At 49.6% G+C, this 26514-nt stretch overlaps 1 protein-coding gene across 1 annotated transcript in view; it reads left to right on the forward strand.

Annotated features, from left to right (window-relative positions):
* Window positions 1-26514, forward strand: part of LOC137429019 (polyhomeotic-like protein 2) — a 359347-nt gene that overhangs the window by 252784 nt on the left and 80049 nt on the right. Inside the window, exon 13 of the mRNA XM_078780934.1 lies at window positions 20367-20511. Within this exon, the coding sequence (XP_078637060.1) occupies window positions 20367-20511 (145 nt within the window). The remainder of the gene's footprint in view (window positions 1-20366; window positions 20512-26514) is intronic.

Consider the following 26514-nt stretch of genomic DNA (forward strand, 5'->3'; position numbering starts at 1 on the left):
GACCCCCTGGAGTAAAATAGGCTGTATTGTTTTTCCCAAGTTTTCCAATTTTCCAGTTTTTCCAAACACGATGGAATAATATTTACCGATATGAACAGTGATGTGCTTTTGTTGAAATTCTACGTACCAGGAGAGAGTAGATCGACTCCTGACGAACTCTTCCTGTATAAACGTGCGGCTCCGAAGTAACACGGCAGCGTGTGCAAAGCGACAGAGAAACAGGTGTAGCGGTCGCTTCCATGTTACAGATTCAGCGCGCACTCTTCACACATAAACGTGGGACTGAGAAAGTGGCCACTTCCGTTTTGCAGAATTCAATCTTTTTTCAAAATGGGCGCCATGTACTGTTTAGATTTTGATGATTTGCGTGTGATATGATTTAAGGGATGTTTATATGAATCGTTTAAAATAAAAAAAAGCCTTCAATTTCTGATATTTTGCCTTTTAATTTGGGCCTCCCAATTGAAGCCCCGCCCATAGGGCGGGTACTGTTGCTGGTATAATGGAAACACAACGAACAGGACTTTACTTTGCAAGTCGGGGAATACAAACCGATTTAATAAAACAATGTATTTAAATGCATGTGATTAGGTTTTGATCCGCATTAGATAAACACTCTTAGGTGATAGGCGATTTATCTTTGCATGGGTGATCATCACACGATTAGCGATTCTGCACACGTCTAACTCTTAAACGCCGTTCTTTGGCCCCAATTGTTCTGACTCTCTCTCAAAAAGGGGATTCTGAATCGTGAGATTGAGTTTGAGTGTTTAGATTGTGTTATGGCATGGTAACATTTGCGTATTTCATTTATCAATCATTTTGGGGACTTATGTGGTTTGTGACATGTTAAAACTTGATGTGACCGTAGATCTGGAGATGATGTCATGTCCGACATTTTTGCAGGGCTCCGGTACCTCAAAATTTGGCACTACACCACTTATGACAAGGAAGGATGGGTATCGAGAGTGAGGTGTTGGGGACACAAGATTTGGAAGCAAACATAAAATTGAAGCATTCGGACTTCTCATGAGCAGAGTCTGCAGTGGAGCCATTTGAAGAGAAGGAAGGGATGGAAGGGGAGTATAAACCAGAGACAGACTTATCAAGGTGCCACCAGGTTTTAGAGAAGGTAGATAGGCACGTTTGAAAGATTCTGCAAGTTTTCATGGATTGGAAGGTCTGGATTGGCTTTGATGCAGTAAAACTCTCTCTGCATTCTTGACTTCTGGTGCACATCAGTGGGTGGCATGTACACTTCCTGATGTTTGGCGGAAGGCAAGAATGCTGAGACCCAGCCTGCAAAGGAAACTGCCTGTGTTGCCTGATAATGCAACGCATGATGCTGCGCATTAATCGTACATTTTTCAAAATCCAATCTCACCCCTCCCCTCCAAATCTTCCCCATCACCCCTTCCCTCCAAAACTTCCCCATCACCCCTTCCCTCAAAAACCTCCCCATCACCCCTCCCCTTCAAAACTTCCCCATCACCCCTCCCCTCCAAATCCACCCCCTTGCCCCTCCCCTCCAAATCTTCCCCATCACCCATCTCTTTCAAATATTCCCCCTTGCCCCTCCCCTCCAAATATTCCCCATTACCCATCCATTTCAAATCTTCCCCATTGCCCCTTCCCTCCTAAACTCCCCCCACACCCCTCCCCTCCTAGACTCTCCCTCACTCCTCCCCTCCTAGACTCCCCTCTCACCCCTCCTCAAAGCGTCCTCCCCGCTTCTTCCCCCTTCCAACTTTCACCTTCATCTCCCTCAACCTTCTGCCTCACTCTCCCCCTCCTCAAATAACACCTCACTGTTCCTCACCCAATCACCATCAAACCTTTTGTCCGCCCCATTCTTCCCTTTCTCCAAGCTATTCTGAAATCTCTGACACACCTTCAACAACTCTCCCTACCTCTTCCTCCTCTTCCACATCTTACCCTACCGCTCCCCCCCCCCCCCCCCCACCCCCTGTTCTGTATCAGATGCTCCCCCTTCCTCTTCTTTAACAGTATGGACCTCAAACATCTGGGGCCTTCGCTCAAACTTGACTGATCTCTCCATACAGGTTGCTTCTGACAAACCAGACGTGATCTGCTTAACAGAAACTTTCCTCCTTCATGATGTCTCTGATGCCTTGGTATCTCTCCCAGGTTACTCCCTCCTCCGGTATGATAGACCTGAGCCTCGTCCTGGAGGTGGGGTTGCTATCTTTATTGAAAAAAACTCTCTTTCTCACTCGCCCTGCACTGCCCTCTCTCCACCTCACCCCCAGGAATACCTTTGGCTATGGCTTCCCCTTCGCTCCCACCTTTTGTTCATATGTGTGTTGTACCGTCCACCAAGCAGTGATGACTCCATCTACATCTCGCTGTCTGATAATATGGACCAACTTCTATCTACCCATCCCAACTCTCTCTTCCTCATATGTGGTGATTTCAATTGTCACCATGCCAGTTGGCTGGGTGTGGGTACCTCTCTCACCAGCCATGGCTCTTCAGCAAAGGACTTCTGTGACTCACTGGGACTGACACAATCTGTCAATTTCCCGACCCGGATCTCAGTCAACGGAGCATCTTCTCTTCTGGACTTGGTTATGACTAACTTCCCTGAAAATGTCTGCTGCTCTTCTTCTGCTCCAATCGGCTCATCTGATCATGTGCTTGTTAAAGTGGACATCTCTGACCATTCTCAGAGAGCCTCCTCAGCGTCGACGAGTCTGGCATTTCACTCAGGCCAACTGGCACGGTCTTCAAGCAGCCATCAATCATCTGGACTGGTCTCCCATCTCTACCGCCTACCACATCAACTCATCCTGAGAATTCTTCCAAAGTAAATTGCTCTCTCTCATGCACAGATTTATCCCATCTCGTCTTCAGTTGTCATACCCTTCCTCCCGTCCATGGTACACGAAATCTTGTGGTGAGGCTATTGCCCAGAAACAACTTGCTTTCGTCTCCTGGAAAGCAAATCCAACGGAAGGAAATCTCATTTCCTTTCACAAAGCCCGAAACAAGTGTGTGTCCACCCTCAGGAGAGCCAGTAAACAATATCTCTCCGTTCTCAGGACAGAACTCTCTTATCTGTCTCCCTCTTCCAAATCCTGGTGGCGTCTGGTCAAATCTGTTTCTGGTGTTTGTTCCCCCTCCATCCCCTCCTTCACCTTAAACAGCCACACGGCTGACTCCGCACGTGAAAAAGCTGAATGCCTCAACTCTGTGTTTGCCTCTAAATCTTGTGTCCAAAACCCATCCCTCTCTGTACCCACCGTACCCAGTCGTACCCAGCTGCTCCTGGATTCTGTGTCCTTTCCTCCTGACAAGGTGGAAAAGTTTCTGTCAACACTCGACTCTGATTCTGCAACTGGACCTGACGGCATCAGCCCACGGGTCCTAAAATCCTGTTCTTCTGCTCTTTCACTCCCTCTCTCTGTTCTCTTCACCCTCTCTTTTGCTCAAGGTCATCTGCCATCTGCTTGGAAATCTGCCAACATCACCGCTTTGCACAAAAAAGGTGCAAAAACAGATCCCAGCAACTACAGACCAATCAGCCTTCTCCCAATTATCAGCAAAGTAATGGAATCCATCATTGCTTCAGATATGAAATCTTTCCTCTTCTCCAATGGCTTGATCTCTGATCATCAATTTGGTTTCAGACCTGGTCACTCTACTCTGGACATGCTGCTTCTGCTTTCTCAACAATGGAAGGAGGTCCTCAATGCCAAACAGGAAATTAGAGCTGTCTCCCTTGACATATCACGTGCCTTCGATACGGTCTGGCACCCCGCTCTGCTCACCAAACTCTCCTCTTTTGGTATCCATGGAAATCTCCACGCATGGCTGGCGGACTTCCTCTCTAGTCGTAGTCAACATGTGGCCCTGAATGGGTTTCTCTCATCTCCTCTTCCTGTTCAGGCTGGAGTTCCCCAAGGCAGTGTTCTGGGCCCTGTCCTTTTTCTGGTCTTCATCAATGATCTCTCTGACTCTCTTGAAAATCCTCTCTATCTCTTTGCTGATGACTCTACTCTCTGTCGCTCCATTCTTCATCCCTCAGATCGGCAGTCTGCAGCCTCCTCGCTCTCTGCAGACCTGGACAAAATGACAGACTGGGCAAACAAGTGGAACATGTCTTTCAATCCTGACAAATCTCACACTCTTACGATGTCTCTCCAAAAAGACCGACTGGACAACCCTCCCATCCACTTTCTGAATAATCCTCTCCAAGAAGTTCTGTCACTCAAGCTTTTGGTTCTCACGATCTGCCATGATCTTTCCTGGGAAAACCACATTTCAAATCTGGCCTCCAAAGCCAGTCGCCGACTGGGCATCCTCCGTCGTGCGAAGTCCTTCCTTGGCACACCTGAGCTCCTCACCACATACAAGGCTTTCATCCGCAGCTCAATGGAATACTGCTCTCCCCTCTGGGCTGGTGCTCCTGCCTCACACCTAGCTCGTTTCAACACGCTGTTGAAACCAAAGCATTCAGAATCATTGGAATCTCCCGCGATGAAGCTAACTCCAAGGGCCTCTCACTCACTCACCGCAGGCAGGTTGGTGGTCTTTCCGTCTTCTACCGACTCCTGTCTGGCCTTGCCCCCCAGCTCTCTCTGGGCTCTGTCCCACAAATATTCCTACAGGTCGCACAAGATCTGCCTGCAACCCTCTTATGGTTAAACTGCCAAAATCAAGACTCTCTGCTCACCTTCACTCCTTCATTCCTCTTTTCGCCCGCCTCTGGAACAAACTCCCTCACTCTCTTCAATCCCACTCCACCCTCCAGGTCTTTAAAACAGCTGTTCACCACCATCTCTTATCTTCCCCCATCGAAAACCTTGATCTTTTCTACCCCCGCTAATTTCACCCCAATTCCACTTTTTTGAAATACCAACTTCTGTCCTGGAAGTCCTTGGTGTCCTTGTGTTTTATACTTCTCCCACCCCCACCGATTCAGTATACAAAAACAAACTATAAAAAAAATTTGTAAGTATTACTTTATCAGGTCGCACAGAGTAAATGTTCGATGGCTAGCTGATATCCATGCTGCGTGCTTGGAGTGGGGTGCTCAGTCCAGCGGTCTCCTTGGAAGGTGGGGGTGGAGGGAGGAGGGGGAGGAGATGTGCTAGGCTGTGCATGGTAGGGGTTGATTCCGGTAGTTGCCCTGCCTGCCCGTTGGTGGGGGCGAGCATGTGCTAGACGAGGTGGTCTCCCTGGCAGGGTGGGGTCTGGGCTGGGCCCAGCGGTCTCCTTGACGTGCCTGGTGGGGGCTGGGTCTGGCATTTGCCTTGGCACTGGTGGGGCCGGGACTGGCAATCTCTCTGACGGGGGAGGGGGCCGGGCCGAGAGGACGCCCTGGTGGGTGAGGTGGGCTGGCTGGGCAGTCTCCTTTCTTCTGGGGTGGGGATGGTGCTTGCCCCGTCTTTCGGGGGAAGGGGCGAGCCCAGGGGCCACCCTGCTTTGCTGCAGCTGCTCTATTCCACCCAAGCCCGTGAGTAGCAAGGAGAAGTTGACATTTTGGCCGTTAGCCCTTTATCCAAGCAAAAGAGGGTTGCCAGGTGGGCAGTGGTGGCAGCCCTTTTGTTTTGATGAAGGGTTTACACCGAAATGTCAGTTTCTCCTCGTTTGCCATGGAGGTTATTAGTCCCCTACCGGTGTACACCGGAGGGGACGATAGGTTTGCACTCCGTCCCTCCGTCTGTCAGTCTGTCAGTCCATCACGCAAAGAACAGTTTTCCGGACTTTTTTCCTAAACTCTTAATGCTAATGATTTCAAACTTAGTACAGGGTTTCCTCATGATAAGTTACAGATGAAGTTCGAACTTCATGACGTTTCGCTCATTTTTGACAAAGTTATGGCACTTTGAACTTTGGTAATTTCCCCAACAGTTTTCCGGACGACAGACTGCCGGTAGGGGACATGTATTGCAGCGCAATACTCAGAATGCTTGTTATATCTCGATCAACTTCCTGTTGATTTCATCTATTGTTCTACCTGTCCGCCGATGCAGATGGACACTAGCCTTCATGAGCAAGACTGGTTTTCTGTATTTACTGCCTATGTGGTAATTGAACATATTGTTGCGGATCTCAGCGCTGGCCTTTCCCCTTACCAAGGGGGGATTAGTCCCCTTGTCTTTGACTAGCCGACGGGACCCGGGACCTATGACGTCCTTCCCGGACAGCGTTAGATAGGGTATTAGGACTATGAATTCGCTATTACCTAAGTACTAACGCTGACCGGAAACGAGGAAATAAGCCCCGCCCGAATCACGGGTGTTAGTGGAAACGCCGAGCGGTAGCGACCCGTGACCCGAGCTGTTAGCAATGACTACCCCGATCCAAGCGATTCGTAATCATGCAACGCTTACCCAATGATGGAAATGACTGAAACGGTCGAATTTGGAAGAAAGGAATAACACGATTTATTTACACTTTGTACAATGAGAAGAAACAGAAAACACAGTGCAGCCTTATACAGTCTTAACTTATCCCTGGACAAACGGGCCCGTCACACTCTCAGACACACTCACACGGGGTTGCAGACGAACAGGTCGATGGTCCAGGAATGGCGTCCAGGCAGCCCTTCCTCCGGTCCCCAACTCGCACCGCGAAGCAGATGAACCGGACGGCAGGAGCTCTCCGCATGTCGTTTGGCGCGTGCGGGATTATCACAGGGCAACGGTAGGCTGGCTTTGGCGGTTACACTCGCGGCTCAGCCGCGCACGTAATAAGCGGACAGTTCGATACGCGCTTCTTAATGCGTTTCTCACTTAATGCCCCAAAACTGTCATGCGCATGCCGGTCCTCTCAGTGCTGTTACCACGCGACTGCTCCTGATCAGTTCTCTCAATGGCTTCGCGCTTGGCTCCCGTCCTCATTAAGTCCTTTGTAAGCAAGCTCTCTCCAATAAGTCCTCACGAGTCCTCGACAGTCCTCATATATTTTCCTCCTGGCCAGTCCTCTGTAAGCGCCTTTCCCTTCCCATCTGAGGTGGGGGGCCTCGCGCCAAGTGTTTTATTGCCACGCCCTTGGAACTCTCTGGAACTCACCAGACGTTTCTTGCCACACCCTATCAAGCCATGCCCAACGAGCTCTGGTTGGTTGTTGCCCTTACCGTCATCGCCTTCTGACGCGCTGCTCGTCGCGGCCACACCCCGACCCCGCGCTCCTCCCTCTTTCCAGGCCTACATCGTGTCATTTGACTAGTTTGAGCGAGCAAAAGGCAGCTAACGCTGCTGGCGGCCAAAGCTTAACAAACGACGTGGATTAGCCGAATGGGGCGTGGGATCGAGTTTGCCCATTGGTGGAATTGAAGGGCGGCTGCAAAATGAAAGGACCTAAGCTTATTTCATTACACAACACAGATGTTACTAGTGGAATGGCCTACTCTTACACATACTATGACATAACTAATTCTAATGGGCCTACGTGTTGCTTGTGGACTAACTATGGGGGGCAAACCTTTAACCTTTAATGATGTTATATATATATATATACATTATACAATTCTCAAAACCTCAACACTGCCTCCCTCCTTCGCCAGGCTCGTGCCCGAGCCGAACCCACACAAGTGAGAACGACCGGTTTTGAGCAAGGGTCAGGACTACTTTTTAATTCCGTGTGACACTTAGGTGTGGTTTCCCTCTACATTTAATCTAACACCCTGTGTGTGACAGTTTTACAACACTAGATATGTCCCACCTACTGCGTTGTGTACTAACTAACAGATTCACACCCACGGCTAACCGAATTACGGAAAGAATTCTCAAACTATGCATAAAGCCGGTGGGGAGCATGTTATTTACAAGACTAACCCTAATTATTTACAGTTCTATAACCCAGGACCTGTTCTTTTGTGGGAAAGAATTTTTGGAGAGAGAACACAGAATGCACTGCACCAATACACCATAATAAATGCACCAAACTGCACGATCATGCACAATCATAAAAAAATGCACAACAAATGTCAATAATAAATGGCACATTTGCTGCTTGGCTGCTGCTTGGCTGCTGGGCTGCTGCGTCTTGCGTCTTGCGTCTTGTTGCTTCGTCTTCGGTGTGCCATAATTAAACTTGAGATCTTCCTTCCTGACACACCGGAATAAATAAAAAGTGCACAAACCGTGTCCGTTTTTTATTTGCAGGGCCATCTTATGGTCCATCTGCGTGACTTTGATGCCACTTAAAACCAGTGGTCCGCAAGGCAAGATAACGCTTGCAGCAATTGTCGGCTCAGCAAAGGTGCCAGGCCACAGAACGTGTAGTCCATAGGTGCACTGGTGCAGCACGAGGTAGCAGAGTGCAGCTGCACAGTGTAGCAACGCTCCGCAGCACAGCTCAGTGTTCCTGCACACTCCCCTCAACAAAGAAAATGGGTCCATGGGTGGGGAGGAAAGACAAAGCAGAGGGTTAGCGGAGGAAAGGGCGCAAGGGTACACGTCAACACAAGGCTTCACTTCCGCTTCCGGTCCGGTCCGGAGAGGATGCTGGCGTCGCTTGCTCGCCGCTTCTCCGACTAGGCCATTGTCCGTAGCGTGCTTTGCTGGTGGTCGTGGCGGATTTTTGGCCATTGACTCTGCCCTCTGCATGGTCCCGACTCTGCTCCTAGCTCCGCCTGCCCGGCTCCTTCGCTGTTTCCCGTGGGTTGTGGCCATTGTTTGCAGCGGCGGTGGTGACGGTTTGCCGCCGTGATCTTGATGAGCGGCAGCGGTCGTTTGCCGCTGCATTTGCCGCTTTGCCTCCTCAACCTTGGCCTCGTGCTCGTCTCTTCGCTCTTGTCTGCCCTCTGCTCGGTCCCGGCTCTGCTCCTGGCTTCACCTGCCTGGCTCCTTCGCTGTTTCCTCGGGCCCGCTCCCGTGGGTTGTGCCCATTGTTTCACCTCCTCAACCTTGGCCTCGTACTCGTCCCTTCGCTCCTGCCTGGCATGGCTCTGCGGTACTCCGCCGCAAGGCTTCTTCTGCTTAATACCCGCTCCACCCCATCATGCATCTCTGCAATCAAATCAAATGGACTCCTCAGACGACCCAGGTACATTCACCGTGGCTCCGGTCGTAAGTTTGTTTATTTACAATCAGGTCACTCCATCCCCGTCCTCTGGTCGGCTCAACGCACTCCCACTCATCGTCCCAGCGCACCTGGTCACAGCAACGCACGCAATCGCACCTCCTGTCTGCGAACCCTGGCCAAATCACCTGGGTTCATCCCCGCCGTACAAAACAACATCAAGCTCACCCTGTTCAATACCCGGTCCCTCAACAACAAATGCCTCATCCTGAACGACTACATCCTGGAAAATAAACTGGACTTTCTCTGTCTCACCGAAACCTGGCAACAACCTCTGGACTACTTCGCACTCAACCTCACCACACCAAATGGATATTCTTACATCAATATACCACGCTCGGAGGGCCGAGGTGGTGGAATTGCCGTTATCCACCGACAAGACATCAGGACCAGCCTCATCTCCAGCGCATCTGCTCCATCCTTTGAACACCTGGCTTTTAATCTCTCTGATCACACACAGTCAGTCATGGCTGTCGTCTACCGCCCTCCCAAACCACACCCATCATTCCTGTCTGACTTCTCATACTTTCTGACCCAGCTATGTTCCCTCTCCCCCTCAATCCTCCTCCTCGGTGATTTCAATATCCACATGGACTCCACTGACTCCACTGACTCCACGATAACCACTGACTTCACTGATTTACTCACCTGCTTTAACCTCACTCAATATGTCAACTTTCCTACCCAATAACCATGGTCACATTCTGGACATTGTCTGCTCTACTGGATTAATTTTGCACCATCTCTCTGGCTCCGACCTCACCCTCTCTGACCACTTAGCCATCACTATGACCATCAACATCTCCACCCCAGCACCAAGGCATTATCGCACTATCAGCTTCCGTAAGCTAAACGCTCTTTCACCTACCTCATTCTCATCCACCCTCTCTGAAAAAATGTCCACTTCTCCCTTCGTTGACCTCCACACCCCTTCTGACCTCACTGACTACTACAACCACACTCTCTCCTCCTGCCTTGACCAACTTGCACCTATAAAAACCAAAACAGTTTCTTTCACCCATTCTGCTCCCTGGTTTACCCCTGAACTCCGCCTGATGAAAACTCGTGCTCGCCAACTTGAAAGACTCCGCAATAAAACAGGTCTCACAGTTCACTCCCAAGCCTACAAGGACCACCAACAACACTACAAAGATGCCCTCTCCCGCGCCCGCTCCGCCTACTACTCTCAAATTATCCACTCTGGCTCCAGAAACCCAAAAGCACTCTTCTCTACAATAAACAAACTCCTCAGCCCCCTGAACACCACTACCCAGTCATTCACAGTAGACAACTGCATCTCCTTCCTTTCATTCTTCCAACGCAAAATTGAAAACATCTACAACAGCTTGACCACCGCCGCACCCGCTCCCCCTCAAACCACCTGCCCCCCCTTATCCTGCCATCCCCTGTCTCAATTCTCCCCAGTCTCCCCTACTGACCTCTCTGAACTCCTCATAGGAATGAAAACTGCCACCTGCACTCTTGACCCCATCCCCTCCAGCTTTGTCAAGGCCTCCCTTCCTGCGCTCTCTCTCCACTTATCATTGCAACAATAAACTCCTCCCTGTCTACAGGCATCGTCCCACCATCCCTCAAAATTGCTGCTGTTACCCCCATTCTGAAAAAACCTGGACTAAACCCTGACACCCTAAACAACTTCAGACCCATCTCCAACCTACCCTTTCTGTCGAAAGTTTTGGAACGCGCTGTTGCCACTCAACTCAAACATCACCTCTCTGCCAATAACCTGTATGAAACATTCCAATCCGGATTCCGCTCCAACCACAGTACTGAAACTGCTCTCCTCAAAATCACCAACGACCTTCTCCTCTCCTCTGACGCTGGCAACCTCAACATTCTCATCCTCCTCGACCTCAGCGCCGCCTTTGACACCATCGATCACACCATCCTCCTCACCCGACTTGAAACCACCTTTAACGTTACCGGCACTGCCCTCTCATGGATTAAATCATACCTCTCTGACAGACGCCAGTTCATCTCCATCAATAACTGCAAATCCCCCACTGCTCTTCTCCCCCAAGGTGTCCCCCAAGGTTCAGTTCTTGCCCCCCTCCTCTTCATCCTTTACCTGTCCCCCCTCGGTCACTTAATCCGCCGTCATGGTCTCCAATTCCACTGCTTCGCTGATGACATCCAGCTTTTCATCTCCACCAAGTCCATCTCCACCGCCACACACTCTATCCTGACAAACTGCATCACTGAAATAAAATCCTGGCTTCAAATCAACTTCCTCAAACTTAACTGTGATAAATCTGAAATAATCATCATTGGCCCAAAAACGCTCATAAAATCCACCCATAACTTTGCCCTCAACATCGACGGTATCCCAGTGTCCACCTCCCCTCACATCCGGAATCTTGGCATCATCTTTGACCAAACCCTCTCCTACGACAAATACACTAAACAGGTCACAAAGACGGCCTTCTTTCACCTGAAAAACATCGCCCGTCTCCGTCCATCCCTCTCCTCCATGGCTGCAGAAACCCTCATCCACGCCTTCATCACCTCCCGTCTGGACTACTGCAATAGCCTCCTCTATGGTTCACCCTCAACAATCACCAATAAACTCCAATACATTCAGAACTCCGCTGCCCGTCTACTCACCCATTCCCGGACCCGTGACCACATCACCCCCGTCCTTTACAAGCTTCACTGGCTCCCCATCTCCCAGAGAATCCAGTACAAATCCTCCTCTTGACCTACAAAGCCCTCCATAACCTGGCCCCATCCTACCTGGCTGACCTCCTCTCCAGACACACTCCCACCCGCAACCTCCGCTCTGCTGGTACCAACCTCCTGACCCCCCCACCCCCATCCGGACCAAATTCAGATCCTGGGGGGACAGGGCCTTCTCCATCGCTGCTCCCACCCTCTGGAACTCACTACCTCACACCATCAGAGACTCCTCCTCACTCACCACATTCAAAACATCACTCAAGACCCACCTGTTCAACACTGCATTCAACATTTAACCCACAGCATTTAACCCCTGACTATCACTTCTCCTTCTCCCTCCTTTTTGCTTTAAATATTTCCCTATTGATTTTTGTCTTTTGCAATTGTTTTTATGTTTTGCTATGCATTATGTTTTGCACTCTGTCAAAGCGTCTTTGGGCTTCCTGAAAAGCGCTATATAAAATAAATGCATTATTATTATTATTATTATTAAGGCAATGCAACATGAGGAGCACGGGAGAGCGAGCGGAGAAAGCTCGTCCCTAACCGTTTGTCACCCCCCATGTCAGCCTACACTACCCTTGCCCTTCCCTATATTTACACTTTACAATTTCGTCGCTACGTGTTGTCTTTTCTATCCCCCCTCTACTCCGAATTCGTCGTCCAATCCCTCCCAAGAAGGAAGAGATGGAATATCACACAATGTCAAACTTACGTCATGATGCGTCTTACATTCCAAATAGTTCACAAAAACCGGTGTGGAGTCCTGTCACCTTGGTGAGTGGATGCGGATGGTGCGAAGAGACTTCTTATCCTAACTATACTCCAATGACATTAACTCTTAAACTACCCGGGGTCTTGCCCTGCCAATTCAATTGGCCTCTTTACACTATGCGGTTCTAAAAACCAATTCCCATTGACCCACCCTGTGGTGCCCTACCAAATTTGGGTTCTCACTCCCCCATTTTTTCAATACTGTGCTTTCGCACAATTTCGGGGCTGGGTCGTGTGGCTCTACCAGCAGGTCTACCTACCTGCGCACCTCCGCCACTGAAGTCGCCACCCAAGCTTGCCTAGCTCCTTGCGACTACCCTAACTCGGGGAAGGCCCCTCCTGTCTCTCTCACCCCGCTGATGCCCTCTCTGGCATTGGGCTACCCGGGTCCTCTCCTAGGATCCTCGGGCCCCACTGAACACTACTCTGACTCTAACTGGCTCCCAGAGCCTACCTGCGGCCTCACCTGGCCGACAGACTACCAGTGGCGGAGTGCCCGAATAACCATACTCACCAATTAAGCCCATACGCCCAGCCATTTCCACTCACTCATGCACCCATCAAAGCAACACCTTGCTACTACCTGCACCACATATGTCAATATCCAAACAATTTACCTAAACCCTCTACCTAACTTTAAACTACCCTCCCTGGGTATTCGTGAAGGGGTCCATCCTCCCCCCATCCACTCCTTCACACCATGCACTCCACACCACTCATTCCACACCACTTACTCCCACGAAGCATTCCACACACCTGTTCTCCACTTGCACACCATGCAAGCCCATTCACTCAACACAATGACACTTGTCCTCAATACTCCATTTTTATACACTTTCTCTGGTCATCCCCGACCAATGCCTCATTTGCTCAAGCCCAAGCACACGGTGGTTCCCATTCAATTCCTCATTTGCTCAAGCCCAAGATGCACCCACAATTTCTCCATACTACTACACACACACAGCATCATCTAACTAACTACTTCCCTCTAATACTCGTGCTTCCCGTCTTCCCTTACACTAAGCACTTCCCCCGTCATTATCATCTATCGAATCTGACTACGTCCCCTCTACCGGTACAAAAGTCACTACTTAAATCTTGTCATCTACTGTCATCTCTAAATCCCTAACAATATCCTAGCCCGCCCTCGGCTAGTTGTCCCCCGTCGCTCAGCGGAGCGAAAGGGGGACTATGGCTTTCCCCTCCGTCGGTGTGTCCGTCCGTCCGTCCGTCCGTGCGTGCGGGCGGGCGTGCGTGCGGCGTGCGTAAGCGAAGGACCGCATTCAAATTTCGTGTGTGGGTGCAACCCACGTCAAAATCCAAGATGGCCGCCGCCATGTATGTCTGATCCATGTATGTCTGAACCTTGTAACCTGCATATCTTGAAAAATAAGCGAAGTACCAACTTCTAATCTGGTGTGTGGGTGTATCTAGGCATAAGGAAGAACGCTATTGAAAATTGGGTCGCCACGTCAAAATCCAAGATGGCCGCCGCCATGTATGTCTGAACCTTGTGAGATGAATATCTTGAAAAATAAGCGAAGTACCAACTTCTAATTTGGCGTGTGGGTGTATCTCGTCATAAGGAAGAACGCTATTGAAAATTGGGTCGCCACGTCAAAATCCAAGATGGCCGCCACCATATATATGTCTGAAACTTGAGCAAAATATCTCGAAAAATAAGCGAAGTACCAACGTCTAATCTGGTGTGTGGGTGTATCTAGGCATAAGGAAGAACGCTATTGAAAATTGGGTCGCCACGTCAAAATCCAAGATGGCCGCCGCCATGTATGTCTGAACCTTGTGAGATGAATATCTTGAAAAATAAGCGAAGTACCAACTTCTAATTTGGCGTGTGGGTGTATCTCGGCATAAGGACGAAGGCTATTGAAAATTGGGTCGCCACGTCAAAATACAAGATGGCCGCCACCATATATATGTCTGAAACTTGTGAGATGAATATCTTGAAAAATAAGCAAAGTACCAACTTCTAATTTGTTGTGTGGGTGCATCTCGGCATAAGGAAGAAGGCTATTGAAAATTGGGTCGCCACGTCAAAATCCAAGATGGCCGCCACCATATATATATATGTCTGAACCTTGTGAGCGAAATATCTTGAAAAATAAGCGAAGTACCAACTTCTAATCTGGTGTGTGGGTGTATCTAGGCACAAGCAAGAATGCTGTTTAAAATTGGGTCGCCACGTCAAAATCCAAGATGGCCGCCGCCATGTATATGTCTGATGCCATGTATGTCTGAACCTTGTAACCTGCATATCTTGAAAAATAAGCGAAGTACCAACTTCTAATCTGGTGTGTGGGTGTATCTAGGCATAAGGAAGAACGCTACTGAAAATTGGGTCGCCACGTCAAAATCCAAGATGGCCGCCACCATATATATGTCTGACCCTTGTGAGCGAAATATCTTGAAAAATAAGCGAAGTACCAACTTCTAATCTGGTGTGTGGGTGTATCTAGGCATAAGGAAGAATGCTATTGAAAATTGGGTCGCCATGTCAAAATCCAAGATGGCCGCCGCCATGTATGTCCGAACCTTGTGAGATGAATATCTTGAAAAATAAGCGTAGTACCAACTTCTAATTTGGTGTGTGGGTGTATCTCGCCAAAAGGAAGAACGCTATTGAAAATTGGGTTGCCACGTCAAAATTCAAGATGGCCGCCACCATATATATGTCTGAACCTTGTGAGCGAAATATCTCGAAAAATAAGCGAAGTACCAACTTCTAATCTGGTGTGTGGGTGTATCTCGGCACACGGAAGAATGCTGTTTAAAATTTGGTCGCCACGTCAAAATCCAAGATGGCCGCCGCCATGTATGTCTGAATCTTGTGAGAAGAATATCTTGAAAGATAAGTGAAGTACCAACTTCTAATTTGGTGTGTGGGTGTATCTTGGCATAAGGAAGACCGCTATTGTAAAGTGGGTCACCACGTCAAAATCCAGGACGGCCGCCACCATATATATGTCTGAACCTTGTGAGCGAAATATCTTGAAAAATAAGCGAAGTACCTTCTGGTGTGTGGGCGTATCTAGGCATAAGGAAGAACGCTATTGAAAATTGGGTTGCCACGTCAAAATCCAAGATGGCCGCCTCCATGTTTGTCTGACCCTTGTGAGCGAAATATCATATCATAGCATGTTTTCTGCGTGTTCCACTTTGTCAACTCACATCACTTCCCCGACGGGGGACCTAGGCGTAACGCTTGTTTTCACTGCCATCCCCATAATCTAAAGCTCATGTGCCCCCCAAAAAATACAATGTGAGGGATGGTAGATCTGCCACCCCTCTACACCGTATACCATTCGCCATCACTACTGCCATTCGTCCACTATACTCGAACCTCTCGGTGCGGGAATACATTTCCATCACAGCTCGGCTTCGAAAAGCCGGGCAATGCATGCGGGTGGTTGGTCTACTGTTGGTTGGGTCCGTCCGTCATTTTCGATTCTGGGGAGGAGGCATACTTGGGCCGAGGTTCCAGGCGCCATCCCTGCGCGGAGCCTTTCGGTCTCCAGCACGATGGCCCAACCTCCCCCGGTCGGAGCACCGCGCCCGCCAGGGGGCGAAGGTCCGACCTCGCCTTCCTCCCCTCAAACCGTGCCTTTCGCCGCTACGACGCGGCACCGACCATACAGGGCGGGGCCCGGCACGAATCGTGCACGGCGCTCCTTGCGAGACCGCCACGGCAACAATCCCCACCGGTCCCCGCAGCACACAAAGCGCACCACGCCCCGAGAGCTCGCGTCGGCTATACGTCGGCCTAAACGCTGCCCCGGTCTACGTCGATGCCCGAGTCGCATTCTCACATCCACACGCGACCCGCTCCTCACTCGTACACCGAAGCGCTCCAGCGCCTCCCATACACCCCCTGCATTCCGTTGCAGCACTCTCCCGTGCACACTCTTCTCTTGCACACTCAGGTGCACACCACTCAGGCGCACTCACGCCACTCACACACCATTATTACACATCCTCACGCACATCCTGGCGCACTCATTCTACTCTCACACTCTCACACATGGCATTGCACACCCTCGCGTACACTCTCCCGTTACGTACTCCGTAACACCCATGGGTGTGCACTCCTGCACACACCCAATCAGCGCACACTTACCCACGGGTGTGCAATCTCCTGCTGCACACCCAATCACGCGCTCTGTTGTGCACTCCCGCACACTCTCTTCAGCCATCTCACACTCTGGGTCACACACCTCACACATACACTCCGTTGTGCATTCACTCTCACTCTCGGTTTCACACTCGCGCTCCGGCGTCGTTCGCACACGCGCGTCATTCACTTTCACACCTCGCACCACGGACCTTCCACGAGCGCCTGGGTGACGTCGCGATCCCAAGCGTGCGAAAAATCTTTTCGCGCCAAACACTTTCGTGCCATACATTTTCGTGCCATACACGCTCCTACTCACCTTCGGGATTCTCTTCTCCTCCAACCGCACCTGCAAATCTTTATTGGGATTAGGCAGCATGACATCACAATGCGAACACGGACTTTGTGCAAATTCCATCTTTTCCTCCGACGATACATTTACTCTTTCTCGCGTCGGCTATACGCGTCGGCAATTTCCACTATAATTTCTTTTTCTTTTTCTACCCCAACGACTGCCGGCGCGCTTAAAATTTTCTCTTCTAATTCGGCGGCCGTCGGCTTTTCCATACCCCGTGTCGCGATTTATACCCCGGTCAACTTGACTGCGCTCTGCCCAAGCTCGCTCTTCCCGCGTTTCTCACACCGTGCTACCCCGTCGCGTACCAATGCGACTTCCTCGCTCAACATGCGATCAATGTCCTCCCCCATTTCTTTTATGTCCTTCTTTGATTCTGCCATCATTTTTTCCACTTCACACCTGGACTTTTTTTATTTCGCCCCTCATTTCCTCTATTTGATTAGTCATTTGAGCACCCATTTTGTTAATTTCCCCAGTGGACTTGTTTCCCTGGGCACACATTTTGTTCTCTTCATCCCACTTGGTCAAAAATGTCATCATTTGTGCCATAAAAAGGTCCATATCCATTGGTGCTGCGGGCTCGGCTCTCGCCGCCACGTGCGAGGTGCCGCCATTTTCTTCCCCTGCTACCGACCCTTCATCAATGTTCTCCTCTTCTTCCCGGGGGTCCTGGGTTATCGAATCTCTCTCCTCATCTACCTCATCATTTACCCCCACCGGCATTCGACCGTCTTGGTTATCCATGGCACGATTTTTAATTTGGATAAATAAATTTTAAAAAACACCTTTAGAGGCCATTTTTCCCCGCAAAGCGGGCGTTGGCCTTTTTCGGGGACCGTGGTTGTTGTTGTTTTTTGGTCCCCTTTTTGAAGCAATGTTTTACGGCCGGATGCCCTTCCGGACGCCAACCCTTTTTGTCGCCTTTTTACGACAAGCAGGGAATTACCAGTGAACTGGTACTCAATTAGCCGACCTCGGAAGGATGACAGGCTGAGTCAACCCCCCTGGCGTTAATTCAGCAATCGACCGGGATTCGAACCCAGGATCCTAGGATCCTGAGCTGGCACCCTAGCCGCTAGCCCAACACCAGGATGTTATATTAAATTTCAGCCGCTCGTAATTTTGAGTGCGTTAGGCGCACTTCGGGTCAAATTCCACTCCCCTGACACCAATTGTTGTGGATCTCAGTGCCGGCCTTCCCCTTACCAAGGGGGGATTAGTCCCCTTGTCTTTGACTAGCCGATGGGACCCGGGACCTATGACGTCCTTCCCGGACAGCGTTAGATCGGGTATTAGGACTATGAATTCGCTATTACCTAAGTACGAACGCTGACCGGAAACGAGGAAATAAGCCCCGCCCGAATCACGGGTGTTAGTGGAAACGCCGAGCGGTAGCGACCCGTGACCCGAGCCGTTAGCAATGACTAACCCGATCCAAGCGGTTCGTAATCGTGCCACGCTTACCCAATGATGGAAATGACTGAAACGGTCGAATTTGGGAGAAAGGAATAACACGATTTATTTACACTTTGTACAATGAGAAGAAACAGAAAACGCAAGTGCAGCCTTATACAGTCTTAACTTATCCCTGGACAAACGCGCCCGCCACACTCTCAGACACACTCACACGGGGTTGCAGACGAACAGGCCGATGGTCCAGGAATGGCGTCCAGGCAGCCCTTCCTCCGGTCCCCAACTCGCACCGCGAAGCAGATGAACCAGACGGCAGGAGCTCTCCGGTGTCGTTTGGCGCATGCGGGATTATCACAGGGCAACGGTAGGCTGGCTTTGGCGGTTACACTCGCGGCTCAGCCGCGCACGTAATAAGCGGACAGTTCGATACGCGCTTCTTAATGCGTTTCTCACTTAATGCCCCGAAACTGTCATGCGCACGCCGGTCCTCTCAGTGCTGTTACCACGCGAGTGCTCCGGATCAGTTCTCTCAATGGCTTCTCGCTTGGTTCGCGCTTGGCTCCCATCCTCATCAAGTCCTTTGTAAGCAAGCTCTCTCCAATAAGTCCTCACGAGTCCTCGCCAGTCCTCATATATTTTCCTCCTGGCCAGTCCTCTGTAAGCGCCTCTCCCTTCCTATCTGAGGTGGGGGGCCTCGTGCCAAGGGTTTTATTGCCACGCCCTTGGAACTCTCTGGAACTCACCAGACGTTTCTTGCCACGCCCTCTCAAGCCATGCCCAACGAGCTCTGGTTGGTTGTTGCCCTTACCGTCACCACCTTCTGACGCGCTGCTCGTCGCGGCCACACCCCGACCCCGCGCTCCTCCCTCTTTCCAGGCCTACCTCGTGTCATTTGACTAGTTTGGGTGAGCAAAAGGCAGCTAACGCTGCTGGCGGCCAAAGCTTAACAAACGACGTGGATTAGCCGAATGGGGCGCGGGATCGAGTTTGCCCATTGGTGGAATTGAAGGGCGGCTGCAAAATGAAAGGACCTAAGCTTATTTCTTTGCACAACGCAGATGTTACTCGTGGAATGGCCTACTCTTGCACATACTATGACATAACTAATTCTAATGGGCCTACGTGTTGCTTGTGGACTAACTATGGGGGGCAAACCTTTAACCTTTAATGATGTTATATATATCTATCTATAATTCCAGTAATCTCTGTGTGTGTGTGTGTGTGTGTGTGTGTGTGTGTGTGTGTGTGTGTGTGTGTGTGTGTGTGTGTGTGTGTGTGTGTGTGTGTGTGTGTGTGTGTGTGTGTGTGTGTGTGTGTATGTGTGTATGTCTGTGTGTTTGTCTGTGACCGCTGTTTCTCGACAACCACGGGTCCGATATACTTGAAACTTGCCAGGTATATTGCTGGGGACCCGAGGATGTGCCTTTTCAAGGTTTCATATTAATCGGACAAGTAGTTACCGAGCTATGGCGATTTAGCCGTTCGCCGTTCGCTTTGGCGTTGCGAATGGACCAAACCATTTCATGTAAATAGAGGGGGGGGTTCTGTGGTCGTTACTGGCTTTGCGAATGAACCAAACCATTTCATGTAAATAGAGGGGGGGGTTCTGTGGTCGTTGTGAATGGACCAAACCATTTCATGTAAATAGAGGGGGGGGATTGTCACCGTACTCGCAAGCCGTTCGCTTTGGCTTTGCGAATGGACCAAACCATTTCATGTAAATAGAGGGGGGGGATATAATTTTAGATATATATATAGTACGGGCATGCCCTAGTATATACAATTCTCAAAACCTCAACAATATAAATCATATTTTCTCATGACCTTCTGCATTTCTTTGCCCGATACATTTAAACCATGATTGATGTTTATCCCAGGCCTTGCTTTATTCAAATTGTCAATCCTTTGGCACAGGACTGTATGTCTTTAACCTGTCTGCAGGAATCTCATGCCGATGTTGGTGTTTGTGAGCGGAAGTTTGGCATGGAGAGATCTTCCAATGAAAGCAAAGCTGGAAAAAAACTTCACAGTACAAGTTCTCAGTCTTTGACTCCTCTTGAGCGCCACAAGTCTCAACCACTCACAGGCAAGGGTGCATGATCGGGGAGGAGAGTTGTTGTGGGTTTTGAGTCTGAGAGGGGATGCGCTTGCACGGTGGTTTTCATTTTATCTACAGAATGTTTCGTAACATTTCAAAGGACAAGGGTACATATTTCGTAAAAATTGATCAAAGCCAAAGTGGCGGCGAGACCGAAAAGAATATTCCTGAATTCAAATGTGATTGATACAGCATTTGCAGAGCCCGATATTTGAACTCTTAACCCTGGCTTAAAGCCCATTAGTGAACACCAACCCTAATGTTGCCCAGGTTGGTGGCGATAGCGATTTTACATTCAGGTGCCGGTGTCCTTGTCAGATGATTTGTAACACAATGAGGATTCAAAATTGACCCGCCTGATGAAACTGCGCATTGCTCTTCCCTGGAGCTGCATGACAAACAAGATTATCTTGGGTTTCTGTGTGAGCTCTTCCTGTTATGTTTTTGATTAAAATTTGCATGGGGTGCATGTGCGGAGCTTGACTGTACAATGACCCGTTTATTTATTGTGCTGTCACTGTAAGCAGCGGACACATTGAAGAATTGTAAGCAGTATGTCAATTATAATGACCCGTTTATTTATTGTGCTGTCACTGTAAGCAGCGGACACATTGAAGAATTGTAAGCAGTATGTCAATTATGTTGTGATGAGTTTGTATTTAAAATGATGAGGTTTCTTCGTTGGGGGGGAAAGATCGATGTTGTGTTGAGCACTCAAAAGAAACGTAGATTGGTTTTTATTTATTTATTTTTCAGGCTTTTTGTTTTTAAGTCTTCCCCGCTCCACCCCACATTTTTTTCCGGCTGCACTGCTCCCGGCAACCTCCTCCACAACCCTATTCAACACATTACTCATCGAAGGCGGCACTGCCTGTTGACAATGCTCTCAGCGGGGTGACGCTCGTAGGACAAAGGCTGCGGACGCGGGCTGGTCTCTGCAGATGGCCGAGCGGCTGTTTAGCGCACAGGTGTAAAGAGACGCAGACGAGGTCTTGATGCGTCTGTGTAGGCGGCATCTGGCCCGGCGTTTCAGGCACCGTTTTCCTAAAGTCTTTATCGCCAAGCTCCTAATTGAGAGGGACATTCATCTGTGATTGGTGGGAACCGACCATGGCCTTGAGCTCATCCTTTCAATTCTCATCGAGCCGATCTATACAGAAGATACTGTGTCTTGCCCAAACGCTGCTCTTAAATCTCTTCTGATTAAATGTTGTGAAGTTTAATAGCAAGGATTTTCAAAGAAAGGTAAAGCACGATTGGCCTTTCGAGGGAGAGATGAGCAAAGGTACGGGGGGTCACGGTTCACATGAGAGCTCACCTGATTACCATGGAGAAAGGTCGATGTTTTGTTGAAAGCATTTCATTATTATTATTCTGTGTGCCCACAAGCTCCTTTTGACCAAGCATTCGGCATTTCTGGCCACGTTTCAAGGAATGTATTTTCAAGTATCATCCGTTGTGGTATTCTTGTATATTGTATGAAAATACAATGGTGTCGCATGTAAACCGACTCGTTAAACAAACAGCACCTGCATTGAAATTCCACTTTTTTCACGGAATTTGTAGTGAATATGATGTACATGTTTATTTTAACCTGGTTGTTTTTTTGCGATGAAGTAACTAAGGTTCCTTTACCATCCCTGTTCACCGGCTGTTTCCACTTCACGTGGTAACTCTCCTTCCTTTGCACGTCCTGACTATTGTTGTCACCCTTCAGCTCCTTTCTCTTGCAAATGTTGATTCCCTCGCTCCCTCGTTCCTCTCTCCCGCCCCCCACCCCTAACCTCTCCCCGTATATTCCTTTTTCTCTGGCTACCATCCCACCATTGTTCCGTTGCCTTCTGTCCACTCGCCTAGTACCAATAGATTTGGCTCTATTTTGACCCAAGATTGTCGGTGTAGGATAATGCATGGCAGACACGCGCCCACGCTTAGCGCCGTCACAGCATCTCTGAATGGCCCACTAAGTAGTTATTTTGGCATTCCAAAAACAATATATTTCCTCCTTTTACTTTCTCTCACCTCAAACCGCCAGGAAGTGTGAAACGAATGTGGAAATGGTTCAGCTCATTGATACCTTGTTTGTGTTTTGATTCATTTCCTGAAGTCTGTGCAGTCATAAAGCATTATTTGAATAGCAGCTGCAGTGATTTGAGCGTCTCCAAGTGAATAGTTGTGAAGTGGAGTCGAAACGTTTTGGATTGGAGCAAACCCACTCCTCTCTTCCCCGATAACACCTCCCCCCTCCCCCCCCCCCCCCCCCCCAAAAAAAAATCTCCCCAACTCTCTCAGCCCACTGCTGTGTCACGTACAGTACATTTGTTCTCATAAGCAGTCTTTCAAATATGCAACTCCTTTGCTTTGGCAATGCTTTCACACCCCCACTGACAAATCTCTCAATTGCACTCCCTCCCACTCTGTCCCATTCTCTCTCACTCTCACCCCTCCCACTCTCTCTCTCGCTCTCTCTCACTCTCACTCTCACTCTCTGACTCACCCTCTCAATCTCTTTCTCACTCGCCTCTCTCTCAGTCCCTCCCACTCTCTCTCTCGCTCTCTCTCACTCTCTCTCTCTCTCCCTAGCTGTCTCACTCTCTCTCGCTCTCTCACTCTCCGACTCACCCTCTCATTCACTTTCTCGCTCTCCTTTCTCTCAGTCCCTCCCACTCTCTCTCTCAGTCCCTCCCACTCTCTCCCTCACGCCCTCCCACTCTCTCCCTCACCCTCACTTGCTCTCTCACTCTCTCACACACTCTTGCACTCTCACTCTCTCTTTCTCTCTCACCTCTCTCTCACCTCTCTCTCGCTCACTCTCGCTTTTGCTCTCTCATCTCTCTCTCACTCTCTCTCTGAAAGGACCGTCTGGCAAACCCCCTTTCTACATTCTCAGTAATCCTCTTAAGGAAGTTTAGTCATTCCTTTCCTTCCGCTTCCGGTTCTGCCGGCGAGGTAGTGTTTTTTCAAGCTCTCCACATCATCAAAGTTGAGTATTTTTCCCGTTTGTGTTTTTGTCAAAACTGTACTGTTTATTTTACTGTGTATGTGTCTACTGTGTGTTTATAGTAAGATCTCGGTTGTAAATCGTGCATACCTGTGTGTAATCGTCGTTTTCTTCATGCCACGTTTTCGGACCTGGTCCCTTGAGGCTTCCATGTCTCATCGGCGGCCGTTTGTTGTCTATTTACTTTCGTTCTCTCAAAATCCCTCCACTCCGAAACTCCCCCTCACCCCTCCCCTCCTAAACTCTCCCCCCTCCCCCCCTCCCAAACTCCCCCACCCAAACTTCCCCCTCGCCCCTCCCCTCCTAAATCCGCCCCTCTCCTTCAAATCTCTCCACCCTCCATTTTTCTCAAATTCGCCCCTCGCATCCCTCCTCCTCAAAGCGGCCTCCTCCCCACTTACTATACATTCCAACTCATACCTACATCCCCTCAAACCTTCTTCCTCGCTCTGCTCCCCCTCAAATAACACCTCACTGTGCCTCATCCAATCACCATCAAACCTTTTGTCCTCCTCATCCTTCACTTTCTCCGAGCTCTTCTGAAATCTCCGACACACTATCAATAGTTCTCCCTACTTACTCCTCCTCTTCCTCATCTTACCCTACCCCTCCCCTGTCCTGTATCTGATGCTCCCCTTTCCTCTTCCTTAACGGCATGGACCTCAAACATCTGGGGCCTTCGCTCAAACGTGACTGATCTCCATACAGGTTGCTTCTGACAAACCAGACTTGATCTGCTGAACAGAAACTTGCCTCCTTCAAGATGTCTCTGATTCCTTAATATCTTTCCCTGGTTTACTGCCTTCTTCTGCTCCAATCGGTTCATCTGATCATTTGCTTGTTAAAGTGGACATCTCTCTGGCCATGCTCAGAGAGCCTCTTCAGCTCAGAGAGCCTGAATCCCTGGTGTTGGGCTAGCGGCTAGGGTGCCAGCTTAGGATCCAAGGATCCTGGGTTCGAATCCCGGTCGATTGCTAAATTAACGCCAGGGGGGTTGACTCAGCCTGTCATCCTTCCGAGGTCGGCTAATTGAGTACCAGTTCACTGGTAATTCCCTACTTGTCGTAAAAAGGCGACAAAAAGGGTTGGCGGCAGGAAGGGCATCCGGCCGTAAAACATTGCTTCAAAAAGGGGACCAAAAAACAACAACAACCACAGTCCCCGGAAAAGGCCAACCCCTGCTTTGCGGGGAAAAATGGCCTCTAAAGGTGGGGGGGGGGGGGGGGGGGGTTACTGCCTCCTCCGGTATGATAGACCAGAGCCTCGTCCTGGTGGTGGGGCTGCTATCTTTATCAAAAACTCTCTTCCTCACTCTCCCTGCACTGCCCTCTCTCCACCACACTCCCAGAAGTACCTCTGGCTACGGCTTCCCCTCCGCTCCCACCTTTTGATCACATGTGTGTTGTACCGTCCACCAAACAGTGATGACTCCATTTACATCTCGCTGTCTGACAACATGGACCAACTTCTATCCAGTCATCCCAACTCTCTCTTCCTCATATGTGGCAACTTCAACTGTCATCATGCCAGCTGGCTGGATGTGGGTACCTCTCTCACCAGCCATGGCTCCTCAGCAAAGGACTTCTGCAACTCATTGGGACTGACCACAGTCTGTCAATTTCCTGACCCGGATCTCAGTCAACGGAGCATCTTCTCTTCTGGACTTGGTTATGACAAACTTCCCTGCAAATGTCTGCTGTTCTTCTTCTGCTCCAATCGGTTCATCTGATCATTTGCTTGTTAAAGTGGACATCTCTCTGGCCATACTCAGGGAGCCTCTTCAGCGGCGACGAGTCTGGCATTTCACTCCGGCCGACTGGCACGGGCTTCAAGCAGCCATCAATCATCTGGACTGGTCTCCCATCTCGACTGCCTCTGACACAAACTCTTCCTGGGAATTCTTGCAACAAAAATTGCTCTGTCATGCACAGATTTATCCCATCTCGTCTTCAGTTGTCATATACTTCCTCCCGTCCATGGTACACTGAATCATGTGGTGAAACATTTGCCCTGAAACTATTTGCCTTTGCCTCATGGAAGGCAAATCCAACTGAAGGCAATCTTCATTCCTTTCACAAAGCTCAGAAAAAGTTTGTGTCTACCCTCAGGAGAGCCAGGAAACAATATCTCTCTACTCTCAAGACGAACTCTCAATCCTGTCTCCCTCCTCCAAATCCTGGTGGGGTCTGGTCAAATCTGTGTCTGGTGTTTGTTCCTCCTCCATCCTCTCCCTTACCTGAAACAGCGACACAGCTGACTCCGCACGTGAAAAAGGTGAATGCCTCAACTCTGTGTTTGCCTCAAAATCTTGTGTCCCAAACACGTCTCTCTCTGTACCCACCTTACCCAGTCATACCCAGCTGCTCCTGGACTCTGTGTCCTCTCCTGACAAGGTGGAGAATTTTCTGTCAAACTTCGACTCTGATTCTGCAACAGGCATCAGTCCACGGTCCTAAATCCTGTTTTGCCGCTCTTTCACACCCTCTCTCTGTTCTCTTCACCCTCTCTTTTGCTCAAGGTCATCTGCCATCAGCTTGGAAATCAGCCAACAATACCGCTTTACATAAGAAAGGTGCAAAAACAGATCCTTGCAACTACAGATCAATGGGCCTGCTCCCAATAATCAGCAAGGTCATGGAATTAATCATCGCTCATGACATTAAATCCTTCCTCTTCTCCAATGGCTTGATCTCTGATCATCAATTTGGATTCAGACCAGGTCACTCTAATGTGGACATGCTGCTTCTGCTGTCTCAATAATGGATGGAGGTCCTCAATGCCAAACAGGAAATCAGAGCCGTCTCCCTTGACATATCACGTGCGTCCGATATGGTCTGGCCCTGCCCTGCTACCAAACTCTCCTCCTATGGTATACATGGAAACCTCCACGCATGGCCTGCGGACTTCCTCTCTGGTTGTCGTCAACGTGTGGCCCTGAATGGATTTCTCTCATTTCCCCTTCCTGTTCAGGCTGGAGTTCCTCAAGGCAG

The sequence above is a fragment of the Myxine glutinosa genome, chromosome 6 (genome assembly GCF_964187855.1).
Source record: "Myxine glutinosa chromosome 6, kmMyxGlut1.1, whole genome shotgun sequence".
Classification (NCBI taxonomy): Eukaryota; Metazoa; Chordata; class Myxini; order Myxiniformes; family Myxinidae; genus Myxine; species Myxine glutinosa.